Raw genomic sequence first — 26,136 nt, 5'->3', positions numbered from 1 at the left:
AGGGATTTAGTGCTAACAAAACATGTCTCCACATAACCAAAAACTTCCTCAATTTGTACCACACCAAGTGTGTGAAATATTGTAAGTATTGCAATTCTTGTTATTATGTTTACCTAAGGTAAGTAATTTGTTTTATTAAGAAGAAAGGACCTTGCAGATGAACAGTTAGTAAATTTGCTGATGAATGGAGAATTTTCTGATCTGGATGGCTTTAGCAGTGATGAGGAAGATGACCCCATAGATAATAGTCATCAGCAGCAAGCAGCTGTGGATGAAAAATAGTGAGAGCCACAACATGCAGGTGATTCAAGTGATGACAGTGATGATGATGATACTAGCAGAATAGGTAATGAGATTCTAAATGAAAATTAGGCAATGCTAGGACAAAATTATGGGGAAAATGTGAGAGCCAATACACCTTAAACAGGGGTTGCATGCACGTCATCAGCAGAATGATCACCTACTAATGGGTTAATCCTTGAACAAAGAATGCTGACTGATAGAACTATTTTTCATATTCTTGTTTTAGAAACTGCAAACAGTTGGGTGCACTACTGGGTGGACAAGGGTAGATTAAATGACCACAGAAAAAATGTTCTGCAGTTCATGGCCTTCAAGATAGCTTTGACAGAGGTATTTTTGGAAAAAGGAGATGGTACTTCCAGTGGCACAGACTACAGTAATGAGAATACAAGGAAATGGAAGAGAAAATAATGACAATGGTACACCAAAAAGGAGGAGAAAGCATTGTCTACATCTACATCTACATTGATACTCCGCAAGCCACCCAACGGTGTGTGGCGGAGGGCACTTTACGTGCCACTGTCATTACCTCCCTTTCCTGTTCCAGTCGCGTATGGTTCGCGGGAAGAACAACTGTCTGAAAGCCTCCGTGCGCGCTCTAATCTCTCTAATTTTACATTCGTGATCTCCTCGGGAGGTACAAGTAGGGGGAAGCAATATATTCGACACCTCATCCAGAAACGCACCCTCTCGAAACCTGGCGAGCAAGCTACACCGCGATGCAGAGCGCCTCTCTTGCAGAGTCTGCCACTTGAGTTTATTAAACATCTCCGTAATGCTATCACGGTTACCAAATAACCCGGTGACAAAACGCACCGCTCTTCTTTGGATCTTCTCTATCTCCTCCGTCAACCCGACCTGGTACGGATCCCACACTGATGAGCAATACTCAAGTATAGGTCGAACGAGTGTTTTGTAAGCCACCTCCTTTGTTGATGGACTACATTTTCTAAGCACTCTCCCAATGAATCTCAACCTGGTACCCGCCTTACCAACAATTAATTTTATATGATCATTCCACTTCAAATCGTTCCGTACGCACACTCCCAGATATTTTACAGAAGTAACTGCTACCAGTGCTTGTCCCGCTATCATATAATCATACAATAAAGGATCCTTCTTTCTATGTATTCGCAATACATTACATTTGTCTATGTTAAGGGTCAGTTGCCACTCCCTGCACCAAGTGCCTATCCGCTGCAGATCTTCCTGTATTTCGCTACAATTTTCTAATGCAGCAACTTCTCTGTATACTACAGCATCATCCGCGAAAAGCCGCATGGAACTTCCAACACTATCTACTAGGTCATTTATATATATTGTGAAAAGCAATGGTCCCATAACACTCCCCTGTGGCACGCCAGAGGTTACTTTAACGTCTGTAGACGTCTCTCCATTGATAACAACATGCTGTGTTCTGTTTGCTAAAAACTCTTCAATCCAGCCACACAGCTGGTCTGATATTCTGTAGGCTCTTACTTTGTTTATCAGGCGACAGTGCGGAACTGTATCGAACGCCTTCCGGAAGTCAAGAAAAATAGCATCTACCTGGGAGCCTGTATCTAATATTTTCTGGGTCTCATGAACAAATAAGGCGAGTTGGGTCTCACACGATTGCTGTTTCCGGAATCCATGTTGATTCCTACATAGTAGATTCTGGGTTTCCAGAAATGACATGATACGCGAGCAAAAAACATGTTCTAAAATTCTACAAGAGATCGACGTAAGAGATATAGGTCTATAGTTTTGCGCATCTGCTCGACGACCCTTCTTGAAGACTGGGACTATCTGTGCTCTTTTCCAATCATTTGGAACCCTCCGTTCCTCTAGAGACTTGCGGTACACGGCTGTTAGAAGGGGGGCAAGTTCTTTCGCGTACTCTGTGTAGAATCGAATTGATATCCCGTCAGGTCCAGTGGACTTTCCTCTATTGAGTGATTCCAGTTGCTTTTCTATTCCTTGGACACTTATTTCGATGTCAGCCATTTTTTCGTTTGTGCGAGGATTTAGAGAAGGAACTGCAGTGCGGTCTTCCTCTGTGAAACAGCTTTGGAAAAAGGTGTTTAGTATTTCAGCTTTACGCGTGTCATCCTCTGTTTCAATGCCATCATCATCCCGTAGTGTCTGGATATGCTGTTTCGAGCCACTTACTGATTTAACGTAAGACCAGAACTTCCTAGGATTTTCTGTCAAGTCGGTACATAGAATTTTACTTTCGAATTCAATGAACGCTTCACGCATAGCCCTCCTTACGCTAACTTTGACATCGTTTAGCTTCTGTTTGTCTGAGAGGTTTTGGCTGCGTTTAAACTTGGAGTGGAGCTCTCTTTGCTTTCGCAGTAGTTTCCTAACTTTGTTGTTGTACCTCGGTGGATTTTTCCTGTCCCTCACAGTTTTACTCGGCACGTACCTGTCTAAAACACATTTTACGATTGCCTTGAAATTTTTCCATAAACACTCAACATTGTCAGTGTCGGAACAGAAATTTTCGTTTTGATCTGTTAGGTAGTCTGAAATCTGCCTTCTATTACTCTTGCTAAACAGATAAACCTTCCTCCCTTTTTTTATATTCCTATTAACTTCCATATTCAGGGATGCTGCAACGGCCTTATGATCACTGATTCCCTGTTCTGTACATACAGAGTCGAAAAGTTCGGGTCTGTTTGTTATCAGTAGGTCCAATATGTTATCTCCATGAGTCGGTTCTCTGTTTAATTGCTCGAGGTAATTTTCGGATAGTGCACTCAGTATAATGTCACTCGATGCTCTGTCCCTACCACCCGTCCTAAACATCTGAGTGTCCCAGTCTATATCTGGTAAATTGAAATCTCCACCTAAGACTATAACATGCTGAGAAAATTTATGTGAAATGTATTCCAAATTTTCTCTCAGTTGTTCTGCCACTAATGCTGCTGAGTCGGGAGGTCGGTAAAAGGAGCCAATTATTAACCTAGTTCGGTTGTTTAGTGTAACCTCCACCCATAATAATTCACAGGAGCTATCCACTTCTACTTCACTACCGGATAAACTACTACTAACAGCGTTGAACACTCCACCACCAGTTGCATGCAATCTATCCTTTCTAAACACCGTCTGTACCTTTGTAAAAATTTCGGCAGAATTTATCTCTGGCTTAAGCCAGCTTTCTGTACCTATAACGATTTCAGCTTCGGTGCTTTCTATCAGCGCTTGAAGTTCCGGTACTTTGCCAACGCAGCTTCGACAGTTGACAATTACAAAACCGATTGCTGCTTGGTCCCCGCATGTCCTGACTTTGCCCCGCACCCGTTGAGGCTGTTGCCCTTTCTGTACTTGCCCAAGGCCATCTAACCTAAAAAACCGCCCAGCCCACGCCACACAACCCCTGCTACCCGTGTAGCCGCTTGTTGCGTGTAGTGGACTCCTGACCTATCCAGCGGAACCCGAAACCCCACCACCCTATGGCGCAAGTCGAGGAATCTGCAGCCCACACGGTCGCAGAACCGTCTCAGCCTCTGATTCAGACCCTCCACTCGGCTCTGTACCAAAGGTCCGCAGTCAGTCCTGTCGACGATGCTGCAGATGGTGAGCTCTGCTTTCATCCCGCTAGCGAGACTGGCAGTCTTCACCAAATCAGATAGCCGCCGGAAGCCAGAGAGGATTTCCTCCGATCCATAGCGACACACGTCATTGGTGCCGACATGAGCGACCACCTGCAGATGGGTGCATCCTGTACCCTTCATGGCATCCGGAAGGACCCTTTCCACATCTGGAATGACTCCCCCCGGTATGCACACGGAGTGCACATTGGTTTTCTTCCCCTCTCTTGCTGCCATTTCCCTAAGGGGCCCCATTACGCGCCTGACGTTGGAGCTCCCAACTACCAGTAAGCCCACCCTCTGCGACTGCCCGGATCTTGCAGACTGAGGGGCAACCTCTGGAACAGGACAAGCAGCCATGTCAGGCCGAAGATCAGTATCAGCCTGAGACAGAGCCTGAAACCGGTTCGTCAGACAAACTGGAGAGGCTTTCCGTTCAGCCCTCCGGAATGTCTTTCGCCCCCTGCCACACCTTGAAATGACCTCCCACTCTACCACAGGTGAGGGATCAGCCTCAATGCGGGCAGTATCCCAGGCAACCACAGTCGTAGTCCGATCAGAGGATGCGTGGGACGAGCTGGCCGTCCCCGACAAACCCCCATCCGGACCCCCACAGTGATGCCCATTGGCAACAGCCTCAAGCTGTGTGACCGAAGCCAACACTGCCTGAAGCTGGGAGCGAAGGGATGCCAACTCAGCCTGCATCCAAACACAGCAGTTGCAGTCCCTATCCATGCTAAAAACTGTTTTGCAAAGAACGTCTGAACTAATCTACAGAGAGCGCAAACAAATCGACAAAATTTAAACGGTTATTAAAATACAAGATTGCCTAGTAAATGCAGTAATGCTGCTACTTGCGCACTGCTGACACTGCTCGGCGGCGGAAGGAGACTACGCGAATTTACACTATTCAGGTACTAAAACGCGATGCTACAACTCTCAAATACTATAATACGCCCGAAATTTATGAATTAAACAATGCAAGTACCAAAAACACGCAAAGAAATTAAGAATTAAACTATGTAACAAATGAGTGAGCTAGGAGTATACGACTTGCTGCTGCAGCTGCTTATCCAACGGCGGCAGGGAGCACACTGACTGCGACCAACCGACACTGGCCGTTCAAAACAAAACAGTAGACAAACGACTACGCGAATTTACACTATTCAGGTACTAAAACGCGATGCTACAACTCTCAAATACTATAATACGCCCGAAATTTATGAATTAAACAATGCAAGTACCAAAAACACGCAAAGAAATTAAGAATTAAACTATGTAACAAATGAGTGAGCTAGGAGTATACGACTTGCTGCTGCAGCTGCTTATCCAACGGCGGCAGGGAGCACACTGACTGCGACCAACCGACACTGGCCGTTCAAAACAAAACAGTAGACAAACGACTACGCGAATTTACACTATTCAGGTACTAAAACGCGATGCTACAACTCTCAAATACTATAATACGCCCGAAATTTATGAATTAAACAATGCAAGTACCAAAAACACGCAAAGAAATTAAGAATTAAACTATGTAACAAATGAGTGAGCTAGGAGTATACGACTTGCTGCTGCAGCTGCTTATCCAACGGCGGCAGGGAGCACACTGACTGCGACCAACCGACACTGGCCGTTCAAAACAAAACAGTAGACAAACGACTACGCGAATTTACACTATTCAGGTACTAAAACGCGATGCTACAACTCTCAAATACTATAATACGCCCGAAATTTATGAATTAAACAATGCAAGTACCAAAAACACGCAAAGAAATTAAGAATTAAACTATGTAACAAATGAGTGAGCTAGGAGTATACGACTTGCTGCTGCAGCTGCTTATCCAACGGCGGCAGGGAGCTGAATGTAAAAGTAAAATGAATTGTGAGAAGAATGTTTACAGAAAGAAAATAGAAGTGGTATGTCAAGCATGGGAAGCATATTTTTGTATTACTGTGCAGAAAAATTCCTTAGGGAGATGCATGAAAAATTATTTTGGGAAAAGCTAATACACATTAGTGTTCTGCTCAGTGTTATATGTCCTTAATAGTTGTTCATTATATTTAGTTCTTTTTGTGACATTTCTTTTAAATTTTGTTACTCATCCCAATCTTTAAGAAGGGAAATAGAAAAGAGTGCAAAAACTATCGGGGGATAACATTGATGAGTTACTGTGCAAAGATTTTTGAGAAAATTTTGGAAGCCCGAATTCGGGCAAAATTAGAAGGAAGAATGAGAGAAGAGCAACATGGCTTCAGAACAGGAAGGTCCACGGTAGATCTAATTTTTGCTGTAGATTTTTGAGAAAATTTTGGAAGCCTGAATTCGGGCAAAATTAGAAGGAGGAATGAGAGAAGAGCAACATGGCTTCAGAACAGGAAGGTCCACGGTATATCTAATTTTTGCTGTAAGACAACTGCAGGAACAGCACACACGTATTTGGTGAGAGGAAGATAAAAGCTATTGTGTTTGCAGATGATCTGATGATTTGGGAGAATAAGGAGTAGGAAGTACAAGAACAGTTGGACATATGGGAAAGAACAGTACAAGAATATGGGATGAAATTTTGTATAAGTAAGAGTGAGATGATTATCACATCAAGAAAGAAGGAGAGAGGAACAACTGGAATAACAATTTGTGGGGAATGATTGAGGAGAGTGGACAGTTTCAAGTACCTAGGCAGCCTGATACAGGAGTTGGAAAAAATGACAGAGAAATAAACGAGTGGGGGCTAAAAGCAGAAGCATTTCAGAAGAGTGGCAGAAGCCTGATGTGGAGCAAGGATGTGCCCCAAATCAGTAACAAGGCTATATACTGGTCATACTATGTCCCAATCCTACATATGCATCAGAAACCTGGTTTATGAAAGGAAGAGAGAATAGCAAACTACAAGCTATTGAGATGAAATTCCTGAGAAACAGTATTGGGGTGACAAAGATAGACAGGTTAAGAAATGAGAGGATCAGAGAGTTAACGAAGGTGGAACCATTACAGGAGGAGATAGAGAAATCAAGGCTGTGATGGTATGGACATGTTAAGAGAATGGATGAGAAGAGGATACGCAGGAGGATACATGAGATGAAACTGGAAGGAAAAAGGCCAAGATGAAGACTGAGGAACAGATCACTGAAAGGAGTAGAGGAATGCATCCAAAAGAAAGGAGAAGATTGGACCAAGATGAAGATGGAGAGATGGTGCCAAGACAGAAGACGATGGAGAGGCCTATGTTCCATACAGACCTGGCCAGAAGCTGGAAACTGTCAAAGATGATAATGATGATGACTCATGCCTTTCATATCATGCAGGAGGCAAGTTTCATTTACAGAACAAAATAAAAATGTAATCAGGCAAACGACTTCATAGGATAGTCAATTCATTTTACAAGAAATATATGCAATATTTAACATGTAACTTAACTTTAATAAATGTTTTTGATAAAAGAAGTAAGAACATGCATGCTTTTATGTCAAGGAGAAATTTTTCTAAGTCCAGCAGTTTTATATATCATTCAGAGCCAATGTCCATTTAAATGTCTATTCCATACTTAAGCTTTATGTCAAAAAATCTTTAAATATCCTCTTTAACATGTTGTTTGTACTAGTCTAACACAGTTCAAAGAGGTTCATTATTAATATGGTTCTAAAACAGCTTTAGGTATCAGGAGGCTATAATTATCAGATGATATCTGAATGAGTAAATAAATGAAATACAGATGCAAGCATCAAAAGAATCACCATGTTTAATATGTGTATGACTTCAGAGGGTTGGGAGAAATCAGAGCAATATATAAAATTTCTACAGTACTTTTACAAGACAACTAGCAACTAACAGGGTATTTGTTTCTACTGCCCAGATGGAACACTGAAGGCAAATACAAAGACTAACTCTGACATCCTATCCTGAGACATTAGTTTCAGAACCTACATAACTGAGAATATTGTACATAGAATTTGCAGTCTGACAATATTTCATTCTGATCCAGGCCTCTGTTCCACTGCTCTTTGATGAGATACAGAGTATGGCATAACAGCAGCAATGGTCAAAATTGGATGCACACTGATGACTGAGCTACGATAAGCCATTATTGTTACTAAATGGAGAATAACAGAGAAGTGAAGTTTCACATGCTGACTGCAAAAATGCTTTGATTCATTTGCTACACCAAAAGTATGAAGATAAATCAAAACAATTACTAATATATTGACAATTTTTGAAAATATTATATGACTGGATAAATAAAAAATCTATTCACCAAGCAGCAACAGTAGAAAACACAAATGGAAATTAAGAAAATGTGCAAGCATGCAGAGGCAGTGACTCATACCAAGATCATAACGAGTTAGGCCCCTGCCAAGGGAACATGGGCAGAGGGAAAAAGACTGCCAAAGATGATTTAAGAATTAAACAGGAGAGATACAAGAATTCTCCTGCTGTACGTGTTTCCACCTTCCACCTGTGAGAAGAAGCTTTCCCTGCAGCAGGAAACTGTAGACCCATGCTGTTGTCAGATTGTCACTTCATTCAAGTAGTACATAAGAAAATGACGAATACAGAACTGGTGTAATATGGCTTATGTGTCGACAGTGCACTTGGTTCAAACAGCTGCTGTCTACACAGCTAGCTGATATTCAACAATTGAGTTTTCGACTACTTTGCTATGATGTTGTATGATTTTGAAGGTTGGCCAACAAGTCTTGAAGGAAATATGCAATTTAACTGAATGCTTCTGATTTTTGATGATTTCTGCTAACTGAGGACTAGAGTGAAACTGTCAGACTAAACTACTTCAAAGAATTTGATAGAATAAAAAGTTAAATGGGAAATAGATGTCACATACAATGCACCATTTCATCTCCCTTTAATTTTCTGTTAGGGAAGCATTAAATGAATGCTCTGCAACTTATTTAAAAAATAGACAGCAGATTCTGGTGCCAAGTATATCAGAAATATTGATACAGCCGAGGTAGTTAATAAAACAGCAGTTTTCAAGTTCCAGTAGAAAGAGATAATGAACAACTCTGACACATATTTCTGTTTGGATATTTTGAAGTTGTTTTTTCAGTGGCTGCAGCATTTTGTCAACATATTGTCAGAAAATTAAAGAGAATAAAAAATTCCTTAAGGTTAAGTGTATGTGAGGCAGACTGAAAAATTAAGTTATCTTGTCAATTGAATATGACACAGTTGCTCAGTTTAACTTCAGTGATGTGATCAGTGTGTTTGCTGCACCCAAAATAATGAAGTGTAAAGCAAAATTGTAATAAAAACACAACTTTTGAAAAGAAAGTGTTCTCAATACTTAATTGTAGCCATTTTTCTTTAATTTCCTATTAGTGGTTGATACGCTACTAATAATTTATCAGGAGCAAATAAAATCTACTCTTTATTATATATCATCCTAAAATGAATGTACAATAGTTGCTGCAAACAATAAGACATAGATTTTCTTTTACGTTCAGTTTATTTTAGAATGTCTGTACAATGTGGAATTTCTTTATGATAATGATACATTTAACTTATTGTGTGCAATATTTTTCATCCATATGGGGCATTTAAATAATATTCTTAAAATAAACTTTCATTTTCACTACGCGTACCTTAAAAATTACAAAATTTCAAAATCTGTGTAGAAAAAACTGGAGAAATCTAGTTTTTTCTTGAGGTGGGTGAGTTGCAGGTGAATTTTCTATAACTCTCCCCATCTCATAATCGTCACCAGTCCTTCTTGTTCATACCTCTTCCTTCCCCTTCAACATTTCTCTGAGAAGAAGGGGCCACTTGCTCTGAAAGCTTGCACATTGCCTTAAATTCTGTATATGTTTACTTCTGCCACTGCTTGGTGAGTAGATTATTTTATCTAAAATCCACTTGCCTACAAAGTACTTTAAAATGCTGTAATTACCAGAATAAAGCAACAGATATAATGGAAGATAGTGACTAGCAAGTGAGCTTCCTACAATGCCAATCATTCACAGAACAGATCAAGTACCTCAGGATGATACTACAGAACCACCAGTCAGTCGATTTTCACAATTACCGTATGCATGTCTTGATCTACCTCTGTGATTTTTACCTCCCACACTTCCCTCCAGTACTAAATTGGTGATCCCTGGATGTCTCAGAATGTGTCCTACCAACCAATCACTTTTTCTAGTAAGTATGTACCAGAAATTTCTCTTCTCCCCTACTCTATTCAGTACCTCTTCATTAGTTATGTGATCTGCCCCTCTAGTCTTATGGCATTCTTCTGTAGCACCACATTTCAGAAACTTCTAATCTCTTCTTGTCTAAATTGTTTATCATTAATGTTTCACTTCCATACATGGCTACACTCTGTACAAATACTTTCAGAGACGGCTTTCCGACACTTACATCTATACTCGTTGTTAACAACTTTCTCTTCTTCAGAAATTTTTTTCATGCCATTGCCCGTCTACATTTTATATCATCCCTACTTTGACCATCATCAATTATTTTGCTTCCCAAATAGCAAAACTCATCTCTACTTTAAGTGTCTCAATTAATCTAATTCCCTCAGCATCGCCTGATTTAATTCTATTACATTCCATTATCCTGATTTTGCTTTTGTTAATATTCATTTCAAGACACTATCAATTTCATTCAACTGTTCCTCCAAGTTCTTCGCTATCTTCAACAGAATTACAATGTCATCGGCAAACCTCATGTCTTTACTTCTTCTCTCTGCACTTTAATTCCTACTCCAAATTTTTCTTTTGTTTCCTTTACTACTTGCTCAATATACAGATTGAATAATGTCAGGCATAGGTTACAACCCTGTCTCACTCCCTTCTCAGCCACTGCTTCCCTTTCGTGCCACTTGACCCTTATAACTCTCATCTGGTTCCTGTAAAAATTCTAAATATCCATTTGCTCCCTGTATTTTATGCTGGATACCTTTAGAATTAGAAAGAGAGTATTCCAGTCAACATTGTCAAAAACTTTCTCTAAGTCTACAAATGCTATAATTCCTTGATCTATCTTCTCATAGAAGTCATAGGGACAGTAATGCCTCATGTGTTCCTACATTTCTCCAGAATCCAAACCAATCTTCCCCAAGGTCAGCTTCTACCAGTTTTTCCATTCATCGGTAAAGACTTCGTGTTAGTATTTTGCAACTGTAAGTTATTAAAGTGATAGTCAGTAATTTTCACCCCTGTCAACACATGCTTTCTTTGGGATTGGAATTATTATATTCTTCTTGAAGTCTGAGGGTATTTCACCTGTCTCGTACATCTTGCTCACCAGATAGAAGAGTTGTGTCATGTCTGGTTCTCCCAAGGCTATCAAAAGCTCTAACAGAATGTTGTCTAATCCTGGGGCCTTGTTTTGACTTAGGTCTTTGAGTAATTCATTGAATTCTTCATGCAACATCATATTTCCCTTCCCATCTTCATCTATGTCCTCTTCTATTGTACTCAAGAACATATCCCTTGTATAGACCCTATATGTACTCCTTGCAACTTTCTGATTTCCCTTCTTTGCTTAGGACCGGTTTTCCATCTGAGCACTTGATATTCACGTAGGTGGTTCTCTTTTGTCCAAACGTCTCTTTAAATTTCCTGTAGGTGGGATCTATCTTTCTCCAAGTGATATATGCTTCTACATTCTTACATTTGTCCTCTAGCCATTCCCACTTAGCAATTTTGCACTTCCTGTCAATCTCATTTTGGAACATTTTTATTCCTTTTCACATGCTTAATTTACTGCCTTTTTTTTGTTTTCTCCTTTCATCAATTAAATTCGATATCTCTTGTGTTACCCAAGGATTTCTATTAGCCCTCATCTTTTTACCTACTTGATCCTCTGCTGTATTCACTATTTCATCTCTCAAAGCTACCATTTCCTCTTCTACTGTATTTCTTTCCCCTGTCCTCACAATTGTTCCTTAATGCTCTCTATGAAACTCTTTATAACCTCTGGTTCTTTCATTTTATACAGACCCCATCTCCTTAAATTCCTGCCCTTTTGCAGTTTCTTCAGTTTGAATCTGCAGTTCATAACCAATACATTATGGTCAGAGTCCACATCTGCCCCTGGAAATGTCTTAAAATTTAAAACCTGGTTCCTAAATCTCTGTCTTACCATTATAAAATTCTACCAGGTGGCTTCCTCTTTCATTCCTTTCCCCCAGTCTATGTTCACCTAGTACTTTTCCTTCACTTCCTTTTCCTGCTATCAAATTCCAGTCCCCCATGATTATTAAATTTTTATCTCCCTTAACTATCTGAATAATTTCTTTTATTTCATCATACATTTCCTCAATTTCCTCCTCATTTGTGGACCTAAATGGCATATAAACTTGTACTACTTGGTAAGTGTGAGATTTTTGTCTATCTTGGCTACAATAATGTGTTCACTATGCTGTTCATAGTAGCTTATCTGTGTTCCTATTTTTTATTCATTATTAAACCTACTCCTGAATTTCCCCTATTTGATTTTGTATTTATAATCCTATATTCAATTAATCAGAAGTCCCGTTCCTCCCACCATCAGACTTCACTAATTCCCACGATATCTAACTTTAACCTATCCATTTACCTTTTAAAATTTTCTTACTTATCTGCCCGATTAAGGAATCTGACATTCCATGCTCCGATCAGTAGAACGCCAGTTTTGTTTCTCCTGATAATGACATCCTCCTGAGCAGTCCACACATAAAGATCCAACTGGGGGACTATTTTGTCATCCAGACTGTTGATCTTGCAACTACTGAAAAGACTGCTGTCCCTTTTTAGAAACCACATGTTTGTCTGGTCTCTCAACATATACCACTCCATTGTGGTTGCACCTATGCTATGGCTAAATATATCGCTGAGGCAGGCAAGCCTCCCAACCAATGGCAAGGTCCTTTATACATGAGGGTAGGGGAGAGGCAGCTTTTGTATATTTTTAAAAAGTATGCAACTCCACTGACCTTGTGTACTACACAAACAGAGTGTGGATAATATAATAAATCACTTGTTGTTGTCGTTGTTGTCTTCAGTCCTGAGACTGAGTGCTTTCCATGCTACTCTATCCTGTGCAAGCTTCTTCATCTCCCAGTACTTACTGCAATCTACATCCTTCTGAATCTGCTTAGTGTATTCATCTCTTTGTCTCCCCCTACAATTTTTATCCTCCACGCTGCCCTCCAATGCTAAATTTGTGATCCTTTGATGCCTCAGAACATGTCCTACCAACCGGTCCCTTCTTCTTGCCAAGTTGTGCCACAAACTCCTCTTCTCCCCAATCCTGTTCAATACCTCCTCATTAGTTATGTGATCTACCCATCTAATCGTCATTTCAAAAGCTTCTATTCTCATCTTGTCCAAACTATTTATCGTCCATGTTTCACTTCGATACAAATACTTTCAGAAACGACTTCCTGACACTTAAATCTATACTCGATGTTAACAAATTTCTCTTCTTCAGAAACGCTTTCCTTGCCATTGCCAGTCTACATTTTATATCCTCTCTATTTCGACCATCATCAGTTATTTTGCTCCCAAAATAGCAAAACTCCTTAACCACTTTGAGTGTCTCATTTCCTAATATAATTCCCTCAGCATCACCCGACTTAATTCGACTACATTCCATTATCCTTGTTTTGCTTTTGTTGATGTTCATCTTATATCCTCCTTTCAAGACACTGTCCATTCCATTTAACTGCTCTTCCAAGTCCTTTGCTGTCTCTGACAGAATTACAATGTCATCGGCGAACCTCAAAGTTTTTATTTATTCTCCATGGATTTTAATACCTAGTCCAAATTTTTCTTTTGTTTCCTTTACTGCTTGCTCAATATACAGATTGAATAACATTAGGGACAGGCTATAACCCTGTCTCACTCCCTTCCCAACCACTGCTTCCCTTTCGTGCCCCTCGACTCTTATAAGTGCCATCTGGTTTCTGTACAAATTGTAAATAGCCTTTCGCTCCCTGTATTTTACCCCTGCCATCTTTAGAATTTCAAAGAGAGTATTCCAGTCAACATTGTCGAAAGCTTTCACTAAGTCTACAAATGCTAGAAACGTAGGTTTGCTTTTCCTTAGTCTATTTTCTAAGATAAGTTGTAGGGTCAGTATTGCCTCACGTGTTCCAACATTTCTGTGGAATCCAAACTGATCTTCCTCGAGGTCGGCTTCTATGAGTTTTTCCATTTGTCTGTAAAGAATTTGCTTTAGTATTTTGCAGCCATGACTTATTAAACTGATAGTTTGGTAATTTTCACATCTGTCAACACCTGCTTTCTTTGGGATTGGAATGATTATGTTCTTCTTGAAGTGTGAGGGTATTTTGCCTGTCTTATACATCTTGCTCACCAGATGCTAGAGTTTTGTCAGGACTGGCAATCCCAAGGCCATCAGTAGTTCTAAAGGTATGTTGTCTACTCCCGGGGCCTTGTTTCGACTGAGGTCTTTCAGTGCTCTGTCAAACTCTTCACGCAGTATCGTGTCTCCCATTTCATCTTCATCTACATCCTCTTCCATTTCCATAATATTGTCCTCAAGTACATCGCCCTTGTATAGACCCTCTATATACTCCTTCCACCCTTCTGCTTTCCCTTCTTTGCTTAGAACTGGGTTTCCATCTGAGCTCTTGATATTCATACAAGTGGTTCTCTTTTCTCCAAAGGTCTCTTTAATTTTCCTGTAGGCAGTATCTATCTTACCCCTAGTGAGATAAGACTCTACATCCTTACATTTGTCCTCTAGCCATGTCTGCTTAGCCATTTTGCACTTCCTGTCGATCTCATTTTTGAGACGTTTGTATTCCTTTTGCCTGCTTCATTTACTGCATTTTTATATTTTCTCCCTTCATCAATTAAATTCAATATTTCTTCTGTTACCCCAGGATTTCTACTAACCCTCGTCTTTTTACCTACTTGATCCTCTGCTGCCTTCACTACTTCATCCCTCAGAGCTACCCATTCTTCTTCTACTGTATTTCTTTCACCCATTCCTGTCAATTGTTCCCTTATGCTGTCCCTGAAACTCTGTACAACTGCTGGTTTAGTCAGTTTATCCAGGTCCCACCTCCTTAAATTCCCACCTTTTTGCAGTTTCTTCAGTTTTAATCTACGGTTCATAACCAATAGATTGTGGTCAGAGTCCACATCTGCCCCTGGAAATGTCTTAAAATTTAATACCTGGTTCCTAAATCTCTGTCTTACCATTATATAATCTATCTGATACCTTCTAGTATCTCCAGGATTCTTCCATGTATACAACCTTCTTTTATGATTCTTGAACCAAGTGTTAACTACGATTAAGTTATGCTCTGTGCAAAATTCTACCAAACAGTTTCCTCTTTCATTTCTCTCCCCCAATCATATTCACCCACTATGTTTCCTTCTCTCCCTTTTCCTACTCTCGAATTTCAGTCACCCATGAGTATTAAATTTTCGTCTCCCTTCACTACCTGAATAATTTCTTTTATCTCATCATACATTTCACATCACTTTATCAAACATATTTTAACAACCAAAATCTCCACACTAAAATTCATGGTTGAAATCTCCTCATCTTTTGGAAATAAAATCAGGCTTAAGGCAAAGTGATGAGTTATATCCACTATTTTTCCATCTGTTACTAGACAAGATCACCATAACATAAGAATACACACCTGTAAATAAACAAGGGAAAAATATTAAGAAGTCACTGTTAGTGCCTTATCTTTAAAAATGACCTTGTAATAATTACCACTGAAGCCAAACACACCACAGAAAAACTGCATGATATTACTGTCAGAACTGGCCTCCAACTTTCTTATGAGGAATCAAAGAACATGATCTGCAAGAATGCAGATCTGGACTCTATTATGAGGAAATATAGCAATATTGTACACACTAAACATGTCAGGTGCTTAGGTGAAATTATCAAGAATACTGACAGTGATAGATACGCCATTAAACCAATGCAGAAAAATTGTGTGAAGTCTACACAGTTTCTTGTAATATCTGTTACTAGAAATCTCTTTCTAGCACTAACTGACAGGCATTCTCTCTGAGCCACTCAATATAGGTGAGATATCATCATTAGCATCAAAGTTAATCCCACTAACAAAATTAGAATTACAAATATTGGGAGGAATGTTAGGGTTCAAGGTTCAAGAAAATATCTGGATATGCAAAAGATCAGAAGTACTTTATTTTTTGAGCACACAATAATGTAATCAGTGGAAAATACATCTGAAATTTAAGTGACATACAGAACAAATGTATATCTCATGACTGTCCAGGAGAACCTTTCATGTCATAGAAGGAATATTAGAGTTTGACATATCTTTGATCAGGTTCGTAGAGTTGGAGTGTGAGGTTGGACTGGGAAAGAATGGAGGAAGAAGTCAGTCACTTGTCTCAAAGGAATTGACACATTATTTGCCATAGGCAATTTAGGAAAATTTTGGGAAACCTAAATCAGAATGGCTGGTGGGGATTTGATCTGTTGTCTTTCCAAATACATGTGAACTTTATCTTACAACTGTGACACAGTACTTGGTCACAATGTAAACTGAAACTAATGAGACAAGTTCCAGTGGTTATCCAACAACCAAAATGCACCCTTGTGTATCACTTTTGGCCCATTGGGGGCTTTACAGATTACACAGAGACAGACAATTTTATAACTTCTCATCCAAACAACTGACAGAGAGCAATCAGAAAGACTAGAAAGACTAGAGATGCATAGTGAGAAGATGAGAAGAACCAAATGGCTAAAGTCAGCTGAGTACAGTGACTCATTGTCCTTTATCAGCATGAGATTCTCGCCTGTAAATGGGATGAGAATCATAAAATCTTACTAAATTGAGTCAAAGAGATGTAATCTGTGTATGCAGCATAAATATTGATAATTAACACTAGAACCAAGTCAGTATGCAGTATATGTTACATTTATCTATGTTACCCTTCATTACACAAAACAAATGCATAATATGATACACAATAATCATTGGAATCATTACTGCTAACAGTGGTATAAGTTTTGAAAACATTGCATAAAAGTTGAATCATTATGGCAGTAAAAAGTGTCAATCTGGGACCCTTTTGATATATTTGAGTTATATTAGGATAATAGAAAGTGTGCTCTTTGCAAAAAGGAAGAAAATCCAAGTAAATTTGATGTTTTTCAATAACTGAATCTATTCAGAAATAGGCATATAATACTTATTATTAACAGCATACATACTATGCGAATAATATCTTTGATGTGCAGTACTGCAGCAAGATTTTCTGCTTGTGACTCCATGTTATGCTCCTATGTAACACGAAACTCAAAACTAAAGGTCTTCCAGTCAGCCGAACAAATGCTTTCTGGGAGTAGATATCAGCCAACAACTTCAGAACCTGTGTATGACAAAGCTCACCACACTGACATATTTACATTTTATGACACTGAGATTTAAGCTACTTGTGCAGTATCTTATCTCCTTCCTTAATGTTTGATGTAGAGCAGTTTTCTGAGGTACAAGAGACTTAATAATGCTCTTGCAAGTCATAATGAATTAAATAAACTGTTGAATTCATAGTCTTAGTCACATTTTAATTTACAACTACTCCTCTTCCATGTCACTGTTTTTCAGTATTTGATGGTGACTGTAGAACTGAAAATGTTTATCTCTTCAGAAAATATCAAAATGTGACCAAGACTGGAAATTCTATAGTTTATTTAGTTATAAAGGTCACTGTTCATCTCCAAAAGTCAAAATGATCGCATTTCATTATAAAGTTTTATATATGCTGTTATTACGGCTGGAGTCATGGGACCTGACATAAGCAAACTTCCTATCAACTTAAATGTTTTCATTCTGCATCCAGTCCTTATGTTGGTACTTAAATGAGTTTAGGTTTTTTCTGCAGATGATGATATTGAACTGCCTTCAGGTATTCTGATGGATACAGTTGTTTAGATTTTCTGGTAGTTTAATGTGCTGACTCACCTAAAAACATGGTCAATAATACCCAACAGAATACCAAAACCCAGATAAAAATCTGTCACCATTGCTAGTAAAGACTGAAAACTGATTAACTCCTTTCTTTAAATATCTTCCAAAGTGTGTGATAGAAGACACAGAAATACCTGACATCTGCCCATTTTTTTTTTTTTTTTACATTCATCATGAGTAGTGTCAATTCACACTGGCATAAAAGCAGTCTCGCTGTCTGCCAATGTCAACAATTCAATGACGCCATGATCAGAGTTCTTCATAAAATAAACAAAAAACTAATGTTTATGACTGCTGAACCACTCTGTTGTGGAGTTTGATGTAAAACAGAGGCCTTCTGGGAAAAATAAATCAAGCTTTATAACTTGACAGAGTCATCTACCGACCCTATATATGAAAATCTATCAGTCAGAAATGTAAGTGTTTTGTATTGTAGTGCTGCAGTGTCACACACAGAACATATACGATCCAACCCATTCATTAATTATGGAACTCCAAAAGATACAAAAGAAGTCAAAAATATCTTGTAAATTACATGCTCTCCAGTTAGTGAAAATTGTAAATATGTCAAACAGTTGATTATCAAATGACATATTTATGAAGGTATATATCAATCAAGAGTAGCATATATTGGAAACTATAACTGTATGAGTATCTCATCAATAGTTTTCTTCCAGGCGTCTCCATTTCAGGTGGTCTATGTCTTCTTTCTTAATGGTACTATATGTGCACCCATACAGCACATTGTCCAGGATGTCAAATATCTTCCTCCCTGAACTTCTCTTCCCTTTCATATACCATGCTAAGACTATTTTTATAAAGCTTTCCTTCTTTTTTAAAATATGTCCTAAGCCAATTTCTTTCTTTTTTTCTCTACACCCAGCAATTGTCTCTTTTTCTCTACACTCAGCAACTACCTCTGTTGTCCCAATTTTCTCAATAACTCTAATTTTTTCCATGTGCATTCAATCTACTCCTCCCATTCTCCACCACATCCCAATCTCAAAAACCTCTACCCTTACTCTATCTTTCTTCCTCATTTCCACTCTTTGGTGCTTTTCCATTTAGCATGATCTATACAATAAATATATAGTAAAAAAAGCAAGATTATATTTTATAGGCACATATAAGGTTATTCCATATTTTCTGTGGCAGTACAAAAGCTAATATTTAATCTGACATTTTAATACTCACTCATACCATTTATATATTTCTCTTTAAGATATTCTTTTAAACAATGTTTAAATGAATTTAATTCCTTTATTGATTTAGGAAACTTATTGAAAAACCTTTTGCCTGTTTCATTATTAGCGCTCATTGTCACTTTCAGATTTTGATGTCTTATGTAATAATTTTCCTTTTCTATTGTTGTATGGTCATGTACATCTTTATTTAGGAGGCATTTATCACTTATTCTTACTGCTCTAACATTATGATATATATATATATATATACAGTGACTACATTACCATAATGTTATATTGTACAAAAGCTAATCTACAAGTTTGTCTGGGTGGTATTTTGGCTATACATTTCACTGCTCTTTTCTGAATTTTAAATAATTTTTTTAGGTAGTTATCTTATGTTCTTCTCCATATATGAATTGAGTAGGACAGACGTGGGAACATAATCCATAGTACATTGCCCTGAGTGCTTTGTCATCCACAACTTATGTCATTTTGTGCATGATAAAGATCTTTGTGTTTATACTTGTACGCAGAACATCTGTGTGCTTGCCCCATGTCAAATGCCTGCTTATAATAGTTCCTAATAATTTTGTGCTACTCACTTCTTTAATTGCCTCGCTATTTAATTTAATGTCCAGCAACAAGGAACGAGTATTTTTTATGGCCAAGCAGACACCAGTAGTGTAAACAAACAGGTGAAAAAAAGATAAGTGGTCAATAACATGCACCTGAACTTGACAGAAGTACAAAATTCATGCTCTTTCATCAGAATGTTCAGTCTTTTTCAAATAAAATCAACAAACTTGAAGCACTCTTGTCAGATTATCTCAAGGAAGCTTCTGTTATACGTTTAAGTGAACATTGGTTGAGTCAGCAGTCACAAAATTACCAGGATTAACATTATTCTCATCATTCTGTAGGACATCCTCTGTCCATGGTGAGTCATGCATTTTTATTAGAAGTAACAACGAACATTGCTGCTTAAAATCTTTAGAGATACTGGGAAAAGAGAAAGAATTTAAAATTTCAGCTACAGAAATAACGTCACTAAAAACATTAATAATTTGCTTTTACTGAAGCCCAGATTGAGACTCACATATTTTCCTGCAGAAACTAGAAACTGCTCATAGCAAACTTAAAGCTAACAAGAAAAATCTAGTAGCATGTGGTGACTTCAAAATAAATTTCCAGAAAAACTCAAATGTAGCACAAAATCTCATAACCATGCCTTCAACAAATAATTTACAGGCCACTATAAACTCTTCCACTAGAATTACCAAAACTACATGTACCACTAGTAACCAAATATGCATAAATGCAGAAAAAATGACTTCCAGTCTGGAACCAAAAAACAGGATTCACTGACCATAATTGACAGTACATTGCTTTCCATACAATACCAATACCTAAACCCCCAATGCCAAAGAAGAATGAATCCTAAGCAAACAGAACATAGACACCTTGAGACAACTGTTAGCTAAGGAAACATGGAAAGCAGCATATGAGCATGGAAGTACATGTAAAAGTTCAACAGATTTACAGAAATTTTTAGCAAGCATTATGAAACTGCCTTCCCAATAAAGAAACATAGGCTGAGGTCTAATAATAGAAACAGATCTTTGGTAACAACTGGAATAAATATCTCAAGCAAGAAAAAAAGAAAACTATATGATATTATAAAGACACAGCAGGTAGATGATGAATTTCATGCTTATTACAGTAAATATAAGACAATACTTAAAAAGTTGTCAAGAAAGCAAAAATGAAGGCAAATGATCTACACATTCAGTCTGCTGGAAACAAGACCAAAGCCTTGTGGAAAGCTGTGAAACAACAGACAGGTAGTGTCACTACCAGAAATGTCGATATCATGCTATGTGAAGATAGAGAGAAAATAACAGAGCCAAGTAAAGTAGCAAATACCTACAACAACAGACCAATTGCCCTATTGTTTGGCTTCTCAAAAATTCTAGAAAAAGTCTTCCACAGAAGACTTACAGCCTTTATGGAAAAATATCAAATCCTATCCACAGCACAACATGGGTTTAGGAAGAACTGCTCAACCGACAGTGCTATCTATGAATTCCTAAGTGAAATTTTCCAGAAGTGGACAGTGGTGATTATATCACAGGTGTATGCCTTGACTTGTCAGCAATAGACACACACACACACACACACACACACACACACACACACACACACACACACACACACACACACAAACGCAACTCGCACTCACGCATGAAGTCTCAGACACCTGAAACCACACTGCGAGCAGCAGCACCAGTGCATGATGGGAGTGGTGACTAGGTGGGGGTAAGGAGGAGGCTGGGTGGGGAGAGGGAGATATAGTATGGTGGGGGTGGCGGACAGTGAAGTGCTGCAGTTTAGGAGGAGGGCAGGAGAGAAGGTGGGGAGGGGGGAAGGAGGGGTAAGTAACAAGAAGGAGAGAAATAAATAGAAATTAAAAGACTGGTTGTGATGGTGAAATGACAGCTGTGTAGTGTTGCAATGGGAACATGGAGGGAGCTGAATGGGTGAGGACAGTGACTAACAAAAGTTGAGGCCAGGAGTGTAACTGGAATGTAAGATGTATCGCAGGGAAAGTCCCCACCTGTGCAATTCAGAAAGGCTGGTGTTGGTGGGAAGGATCCACATAGCAGAGGCTGCAAAGCAGTCATTAAGATGAGGATTGTTGGGTTGACTAGGACCAGGTGAAGCAAATGGGGGAGAAGTTGTTGAGGTTCTGGAAGAATGTGAATAGGGTGTGTTTGTAGGTAATGCCTTCAAAGGAGAAGTAATTGTGGGTGAGGATATAGTTGGTCATGGTGACTAGGAAGGAGGTTGTTGGTCTGGAAAACTAGTGTTCGATAGCAGTAAGGACATGGGCATTATTAATCTTAGTGTACGGGGAGGAGCCATCAATAGTGACCTGGCCCTACTCAACCCAACAAGCCATCTTCCTATATGTTGACCTCCACCTCAGAGATAGCTCCGTCAGTGCCTACATCCATATCAAACCTACTAACAACCATCAATACCTCCATTTCAACAGCTGCCACCCATTCCATACTAAGAAGACCCTTCTGTACAGCCTAGCCACCCATGGTTGTCGCATCTGCAGTGACAAGCAGTCCCTCTCAAAAGATAGTGAGTGTCTCATTGAAGCCTTCACTGACCATAATTATCCTTCCATCCTTGTACAAAAACAAAACTCCCGTGCCTTATCTTTCCAGTCTCCCATCACTTTTAAAAGTCCGATAGTCTGGCCACAGAGGAGAATTCCCATCATAACTCTGTGCTATCCAGGACTGGAGCAGCTGAATTACATTCTCCACCAGGATTTCGACTACCTCTTGTCGTGCCCTGAAATGAGAAATGTCCTGCCCACTATCCTTCCCACCCCTCCTACAGTGGTATTCCACTGTCCACTGAACCTACACAATATACTCGTCCATCCTTACACAACCACTGCTCCCAATTGCTTACCTCATGGCTCATACCCCTGTCCCATATACTCTCCTACCACCAGCTATTCCAGTCCAGTCACTAACATCACCTATCACTAATATCACCTATCCCATCAAAGGCAGGGCTACCTGTGAAACCAGACATGTGATTTACAAGCTAAGCTGCAGCCACTGTGCTGCATTCTATGTAGGCATGACAACCAACAAGCTGTCTGTCCTCATGAATGGCCACCAACAAACTGTAGCCAAAAAACAAATGGACCACCCTGTTGTTGAACACACTGACAAACATGATATCCCTCATCTCAATGACTGCTTCACAGCCTGTGTCATATGGATCCTTCCCACCAACATCAGCTTTTCTGAATTGTGCAGATGGGAAATTTCCCTACAATACATCCTACGTTCCCGTAACCCTCCTGGCCTCAAGCTTTGTTAGTCACTATCCTCACCCATCCAGCTCCATCCCTGTTCCCATTCCAGCACTACACAGCTGCCATTTCACCACCACAACCAGTTTTTTAATTTCTCTTTTTTTCTCTCCTTTCCGTTACTTCCTCCTCCTCCCTGTCCCCATCTTCTCTCCTACACTTTGTCTAAACTGCAGCACTTCACTGTCCACCACCCACACCATACTATACCTCCCCCTCCCCACTCCAGCCTCATCCTTACCCTCACCCAGTTGCCATTCACATAATGAGCTGTTGCTGCTGCTCGTAGTGTGGTTTCAGTTGTCTGAGACTGCAAACGTGTGTGCAAGTTGCGTTTGTGTGAATGTGTGTGTGTGTGTGTATTTGTGTCTATTGGTGACAAAGGCCTTAATGGTCGAAAAGCTATAATTGTGTGAATCTTTTTGTTGTGCCTATTGTGACTCAGCGATGTACTGAGTAGCAACTTTTTCTTCTGTAATTTGTTGCATTCCCACAAAAATTAAATCAACTGGGTCTGCCTGATCACCAACACGCAAGTCACCCAATGTGGCATCAACTGAAATAAGACTTGCACTTGGCAGCCAAACTTCCCCAGATAGGGGCCTCCCAGCAATGATGCCATATGCTCATTTTCATTTCATTTTTTAAATTAACTGGCATCAAGGGTACATCTAATGACTGGATCAGATCATAACCTTACAGATGGAAACAAACAGTGGGAATACAATTCACTGACTGCAACAAAATCACAGACCATTACTCAGATTACAAAGACATGAAATATGGTCTTCCGCAAGGATCAGTACTGGGAACAGTGCTGTTGCTCCTTTATGTAAATGACCTACGAACAAACATACAGTGTGAAAATACTTGCCAGTTTGCTGATAGCACAAGGTTTCTCATTACTGCAAAATCAGAAAACCTACCACAAGAAAACATTACAAAGACAATGGATGGCTTAGCAAAATGGTTTGCATACAATAAGTTAATCATAAATGAAGCAAAAACTATTGCAATCAGCTTCCATAATGTCAAGGAAAAGGTTCCACAAACTATAAACACCCAGTTGTCAAACAAAGCTATAAATAGAGTTTATCTGACAAAGTCTCTTGGGCAGTGGCTCCAGGATAATGTCAGGTGGGGAACTCATACTGACAATGTCAGCAAAAAATTGAACATATCCTTCCATGTGATGAGGATCCTTGAAAGCTGCTATAGTAAAGACTGCCTAAAAATTATGTACTGTGTGAGTGTCCAATCAATGCTGAAGCATGGAATCTTTTCCGGGGTGGTCCTGCGAATACCATCAACCTATTTAGAATCAAAAAAAGTATCATAATAATGATAGCAGGTGCCAAACACCAGTGATTTTCGGTGCAAGTGTAACAGACCTAACTAACTTTACTGGCAATCAATGACCACGACATGGACAGTGCACCGTGCCTAATGTTGTGGACAACCTCCCAGTTAAAGACTTTGTGGTTTACCCTACTTGTACATTGTAACATTTGGGACAGTTCCAGAACTGCAAAACAAACAATTCTATGCATGGGTAGCACATTCTAATTTACATAGTTTTGGAGCCCCTCCCCCCCAGCCGCATGCCGATTTGGCGACACGGTCGCCTCAACTCCTCTGGTTTTCACGACCATTGCATTATGGTTGCACCACTATCCCCTCCCACCCATGTTCGTAACAGTGTCAGCTGTTTCACCCATGCCAGTTACCAGGTCTGCCACCCCATGGGTCGACTACAGTGTTGCAGCAGCCTCCCCCCCCCACCACCGTACGCTGTTTCGACGCCTCTGGTCTCCTTGACTGCACTGGTTTCCAGGACCACAACATAGTGATTTCACCACAATCACCTTCTGCTAGCTTTTGTAATGACGCCGGCCATTCCAGTCTCAGCCATTACTGGGTCAGCCCCCCCGTGGCTGTGCCGCAAGTGCCTTCCACCCACTGTTGCCGTTTCGGCGACGCCGGTCGCCTCGACCGCACCAGTTTCCATGACCTTTGCCTGGTGGTTGCACCATGATTGCCTTCCACCCACTTTTGTAATGGTGTCGGCCATTCCACCAGCACTGGTTACTGGGTCTGCTGCTCTGGGTGTAACGGTGCCGGCTGTTACACCCATGCCGTGTTCTTTGTCGGGCCTCCAGTTTGGTTGGACACACCATGCCAAGTTTTGCACCTGCACACTCCACACTGTGTGCTGCATGTGACCCCCCCCCCCCCTCCCTCCCCCCTCCCCCCTGCTCAGACCTCAGGTGATGCACTGGTCACTGCTACTGCACTCCCGGTATTGGAGGCGTCCTGCCCTGCTGACACAGATCTCTGCTGCCGGTACTGACTGAATATGTGTTACCTGGCAGGTTTCCCAAGGTACCTGCTTCACAAAAAGATAACCTTAAGACTTGGTTTGCGTTAATGGATCACCTACTGGACATCCACGGCATTTCAGATGATGACACTTGTTTTGTCTGCCTGGTGAGCCATCTCAATGCACATACGGACCTCATCTGTGACTTAATCCTCTCACTGCCTGCCTCGCACAAATATTTGATGCCGAAATCACTGTTTACCAAGCGTCTTTTCTGCTCTCCGGTGGAGGCTATCCATCAAATTATTCACGACGAATATCTCCATGACCACACTCCTTCACAGCTTTGGCGGCACCTACCTGCATTAATCAACAATCAAACATTACCCGACACCGCTCTTTGGATGTTGTGGTTGGAAAAAATGCCTGTGGATCTACAACTTCATCTACTGTCTCACATCACAGACCTCCTAGAAGTTCATTTTCGCATGGGAGATCAGGCTTACACTATCATTCGTCACCATCACTGCCTGTCACGAATGATGTCTCCATGCCTACACCTTCAGTTCTGCACCCAGCTGGCAGAGGCCAGCGTGCTCACCTCAGTGCCTCAGGTGCCAGTTAGGAGCTGCCACCTAGCAGCCTACAGGAGGTACTCCCAACAGCTGCCAAATTTGCCCAAGCAGCAAGCAAATTGGCAACTGGCCACAATGCAGTCAGCTGCGCTGTGCTGGTTCCTCACCACTTACGGGGATGCCGCCCGCAACTGCAGTGTGCCTCGTGCCATCCCCAGCTGAGTCCGGCAGGCTCATTTAGGCACCATGTCCTGCCACATTCGAGCACAACACCTGCCGTCCAATGATGCACCACTCGCTTGTGACGCAACGCACCTCTCACACAGACATGT

The 26,136-nt window shown here is 40.2% G+C and overlaps 1 protein-coding gene across 1 annotated transcript in view; it reads right to left on the bottom strand.

Annotated features, from left to right (window-relative positions):
• Positions 1 to 17,180, bottom strand: part of LOC126412372 (sorbitol dehydrogenase-like) — a 135,366-nt gene extending 118,186 nt beyond the window's left edge. The window contains exon 1 of the mRNA XM_050081941.1: positions 17,065 to 17,180. Within this exon, the coding sequence (XP_049937898.1) occupies positions 17,065 to 17,124 (60 nt within the window). The 5' untranslated portion in view covers positions 17,125 to 17,180. The remainder of the gene's footprint in view (positions 1 to 17,064) is intronic.
• Between the last annotated feature and the right edge of the window lie 8,956 nt (positions 17,181 to 26,136).

This window comes from Schistocerca serialis, chromosome 7 (assembly GCF_023864345.2).
Source record: "Schistocerca serialis cubense isolate TAMUIC-IGC-003099 chromosome 7, iqSchSeri2.2, whole genome shotgun sequence".
NCBI lineage: Eukaryota > Metazoa > Arthropoda > Insecta > Orthoptera > Acrididae > Schistocerca > Schistocerca serialis.
This window is presented reverse-complemented; position numbering and strand designations above follow the sequence as displayed.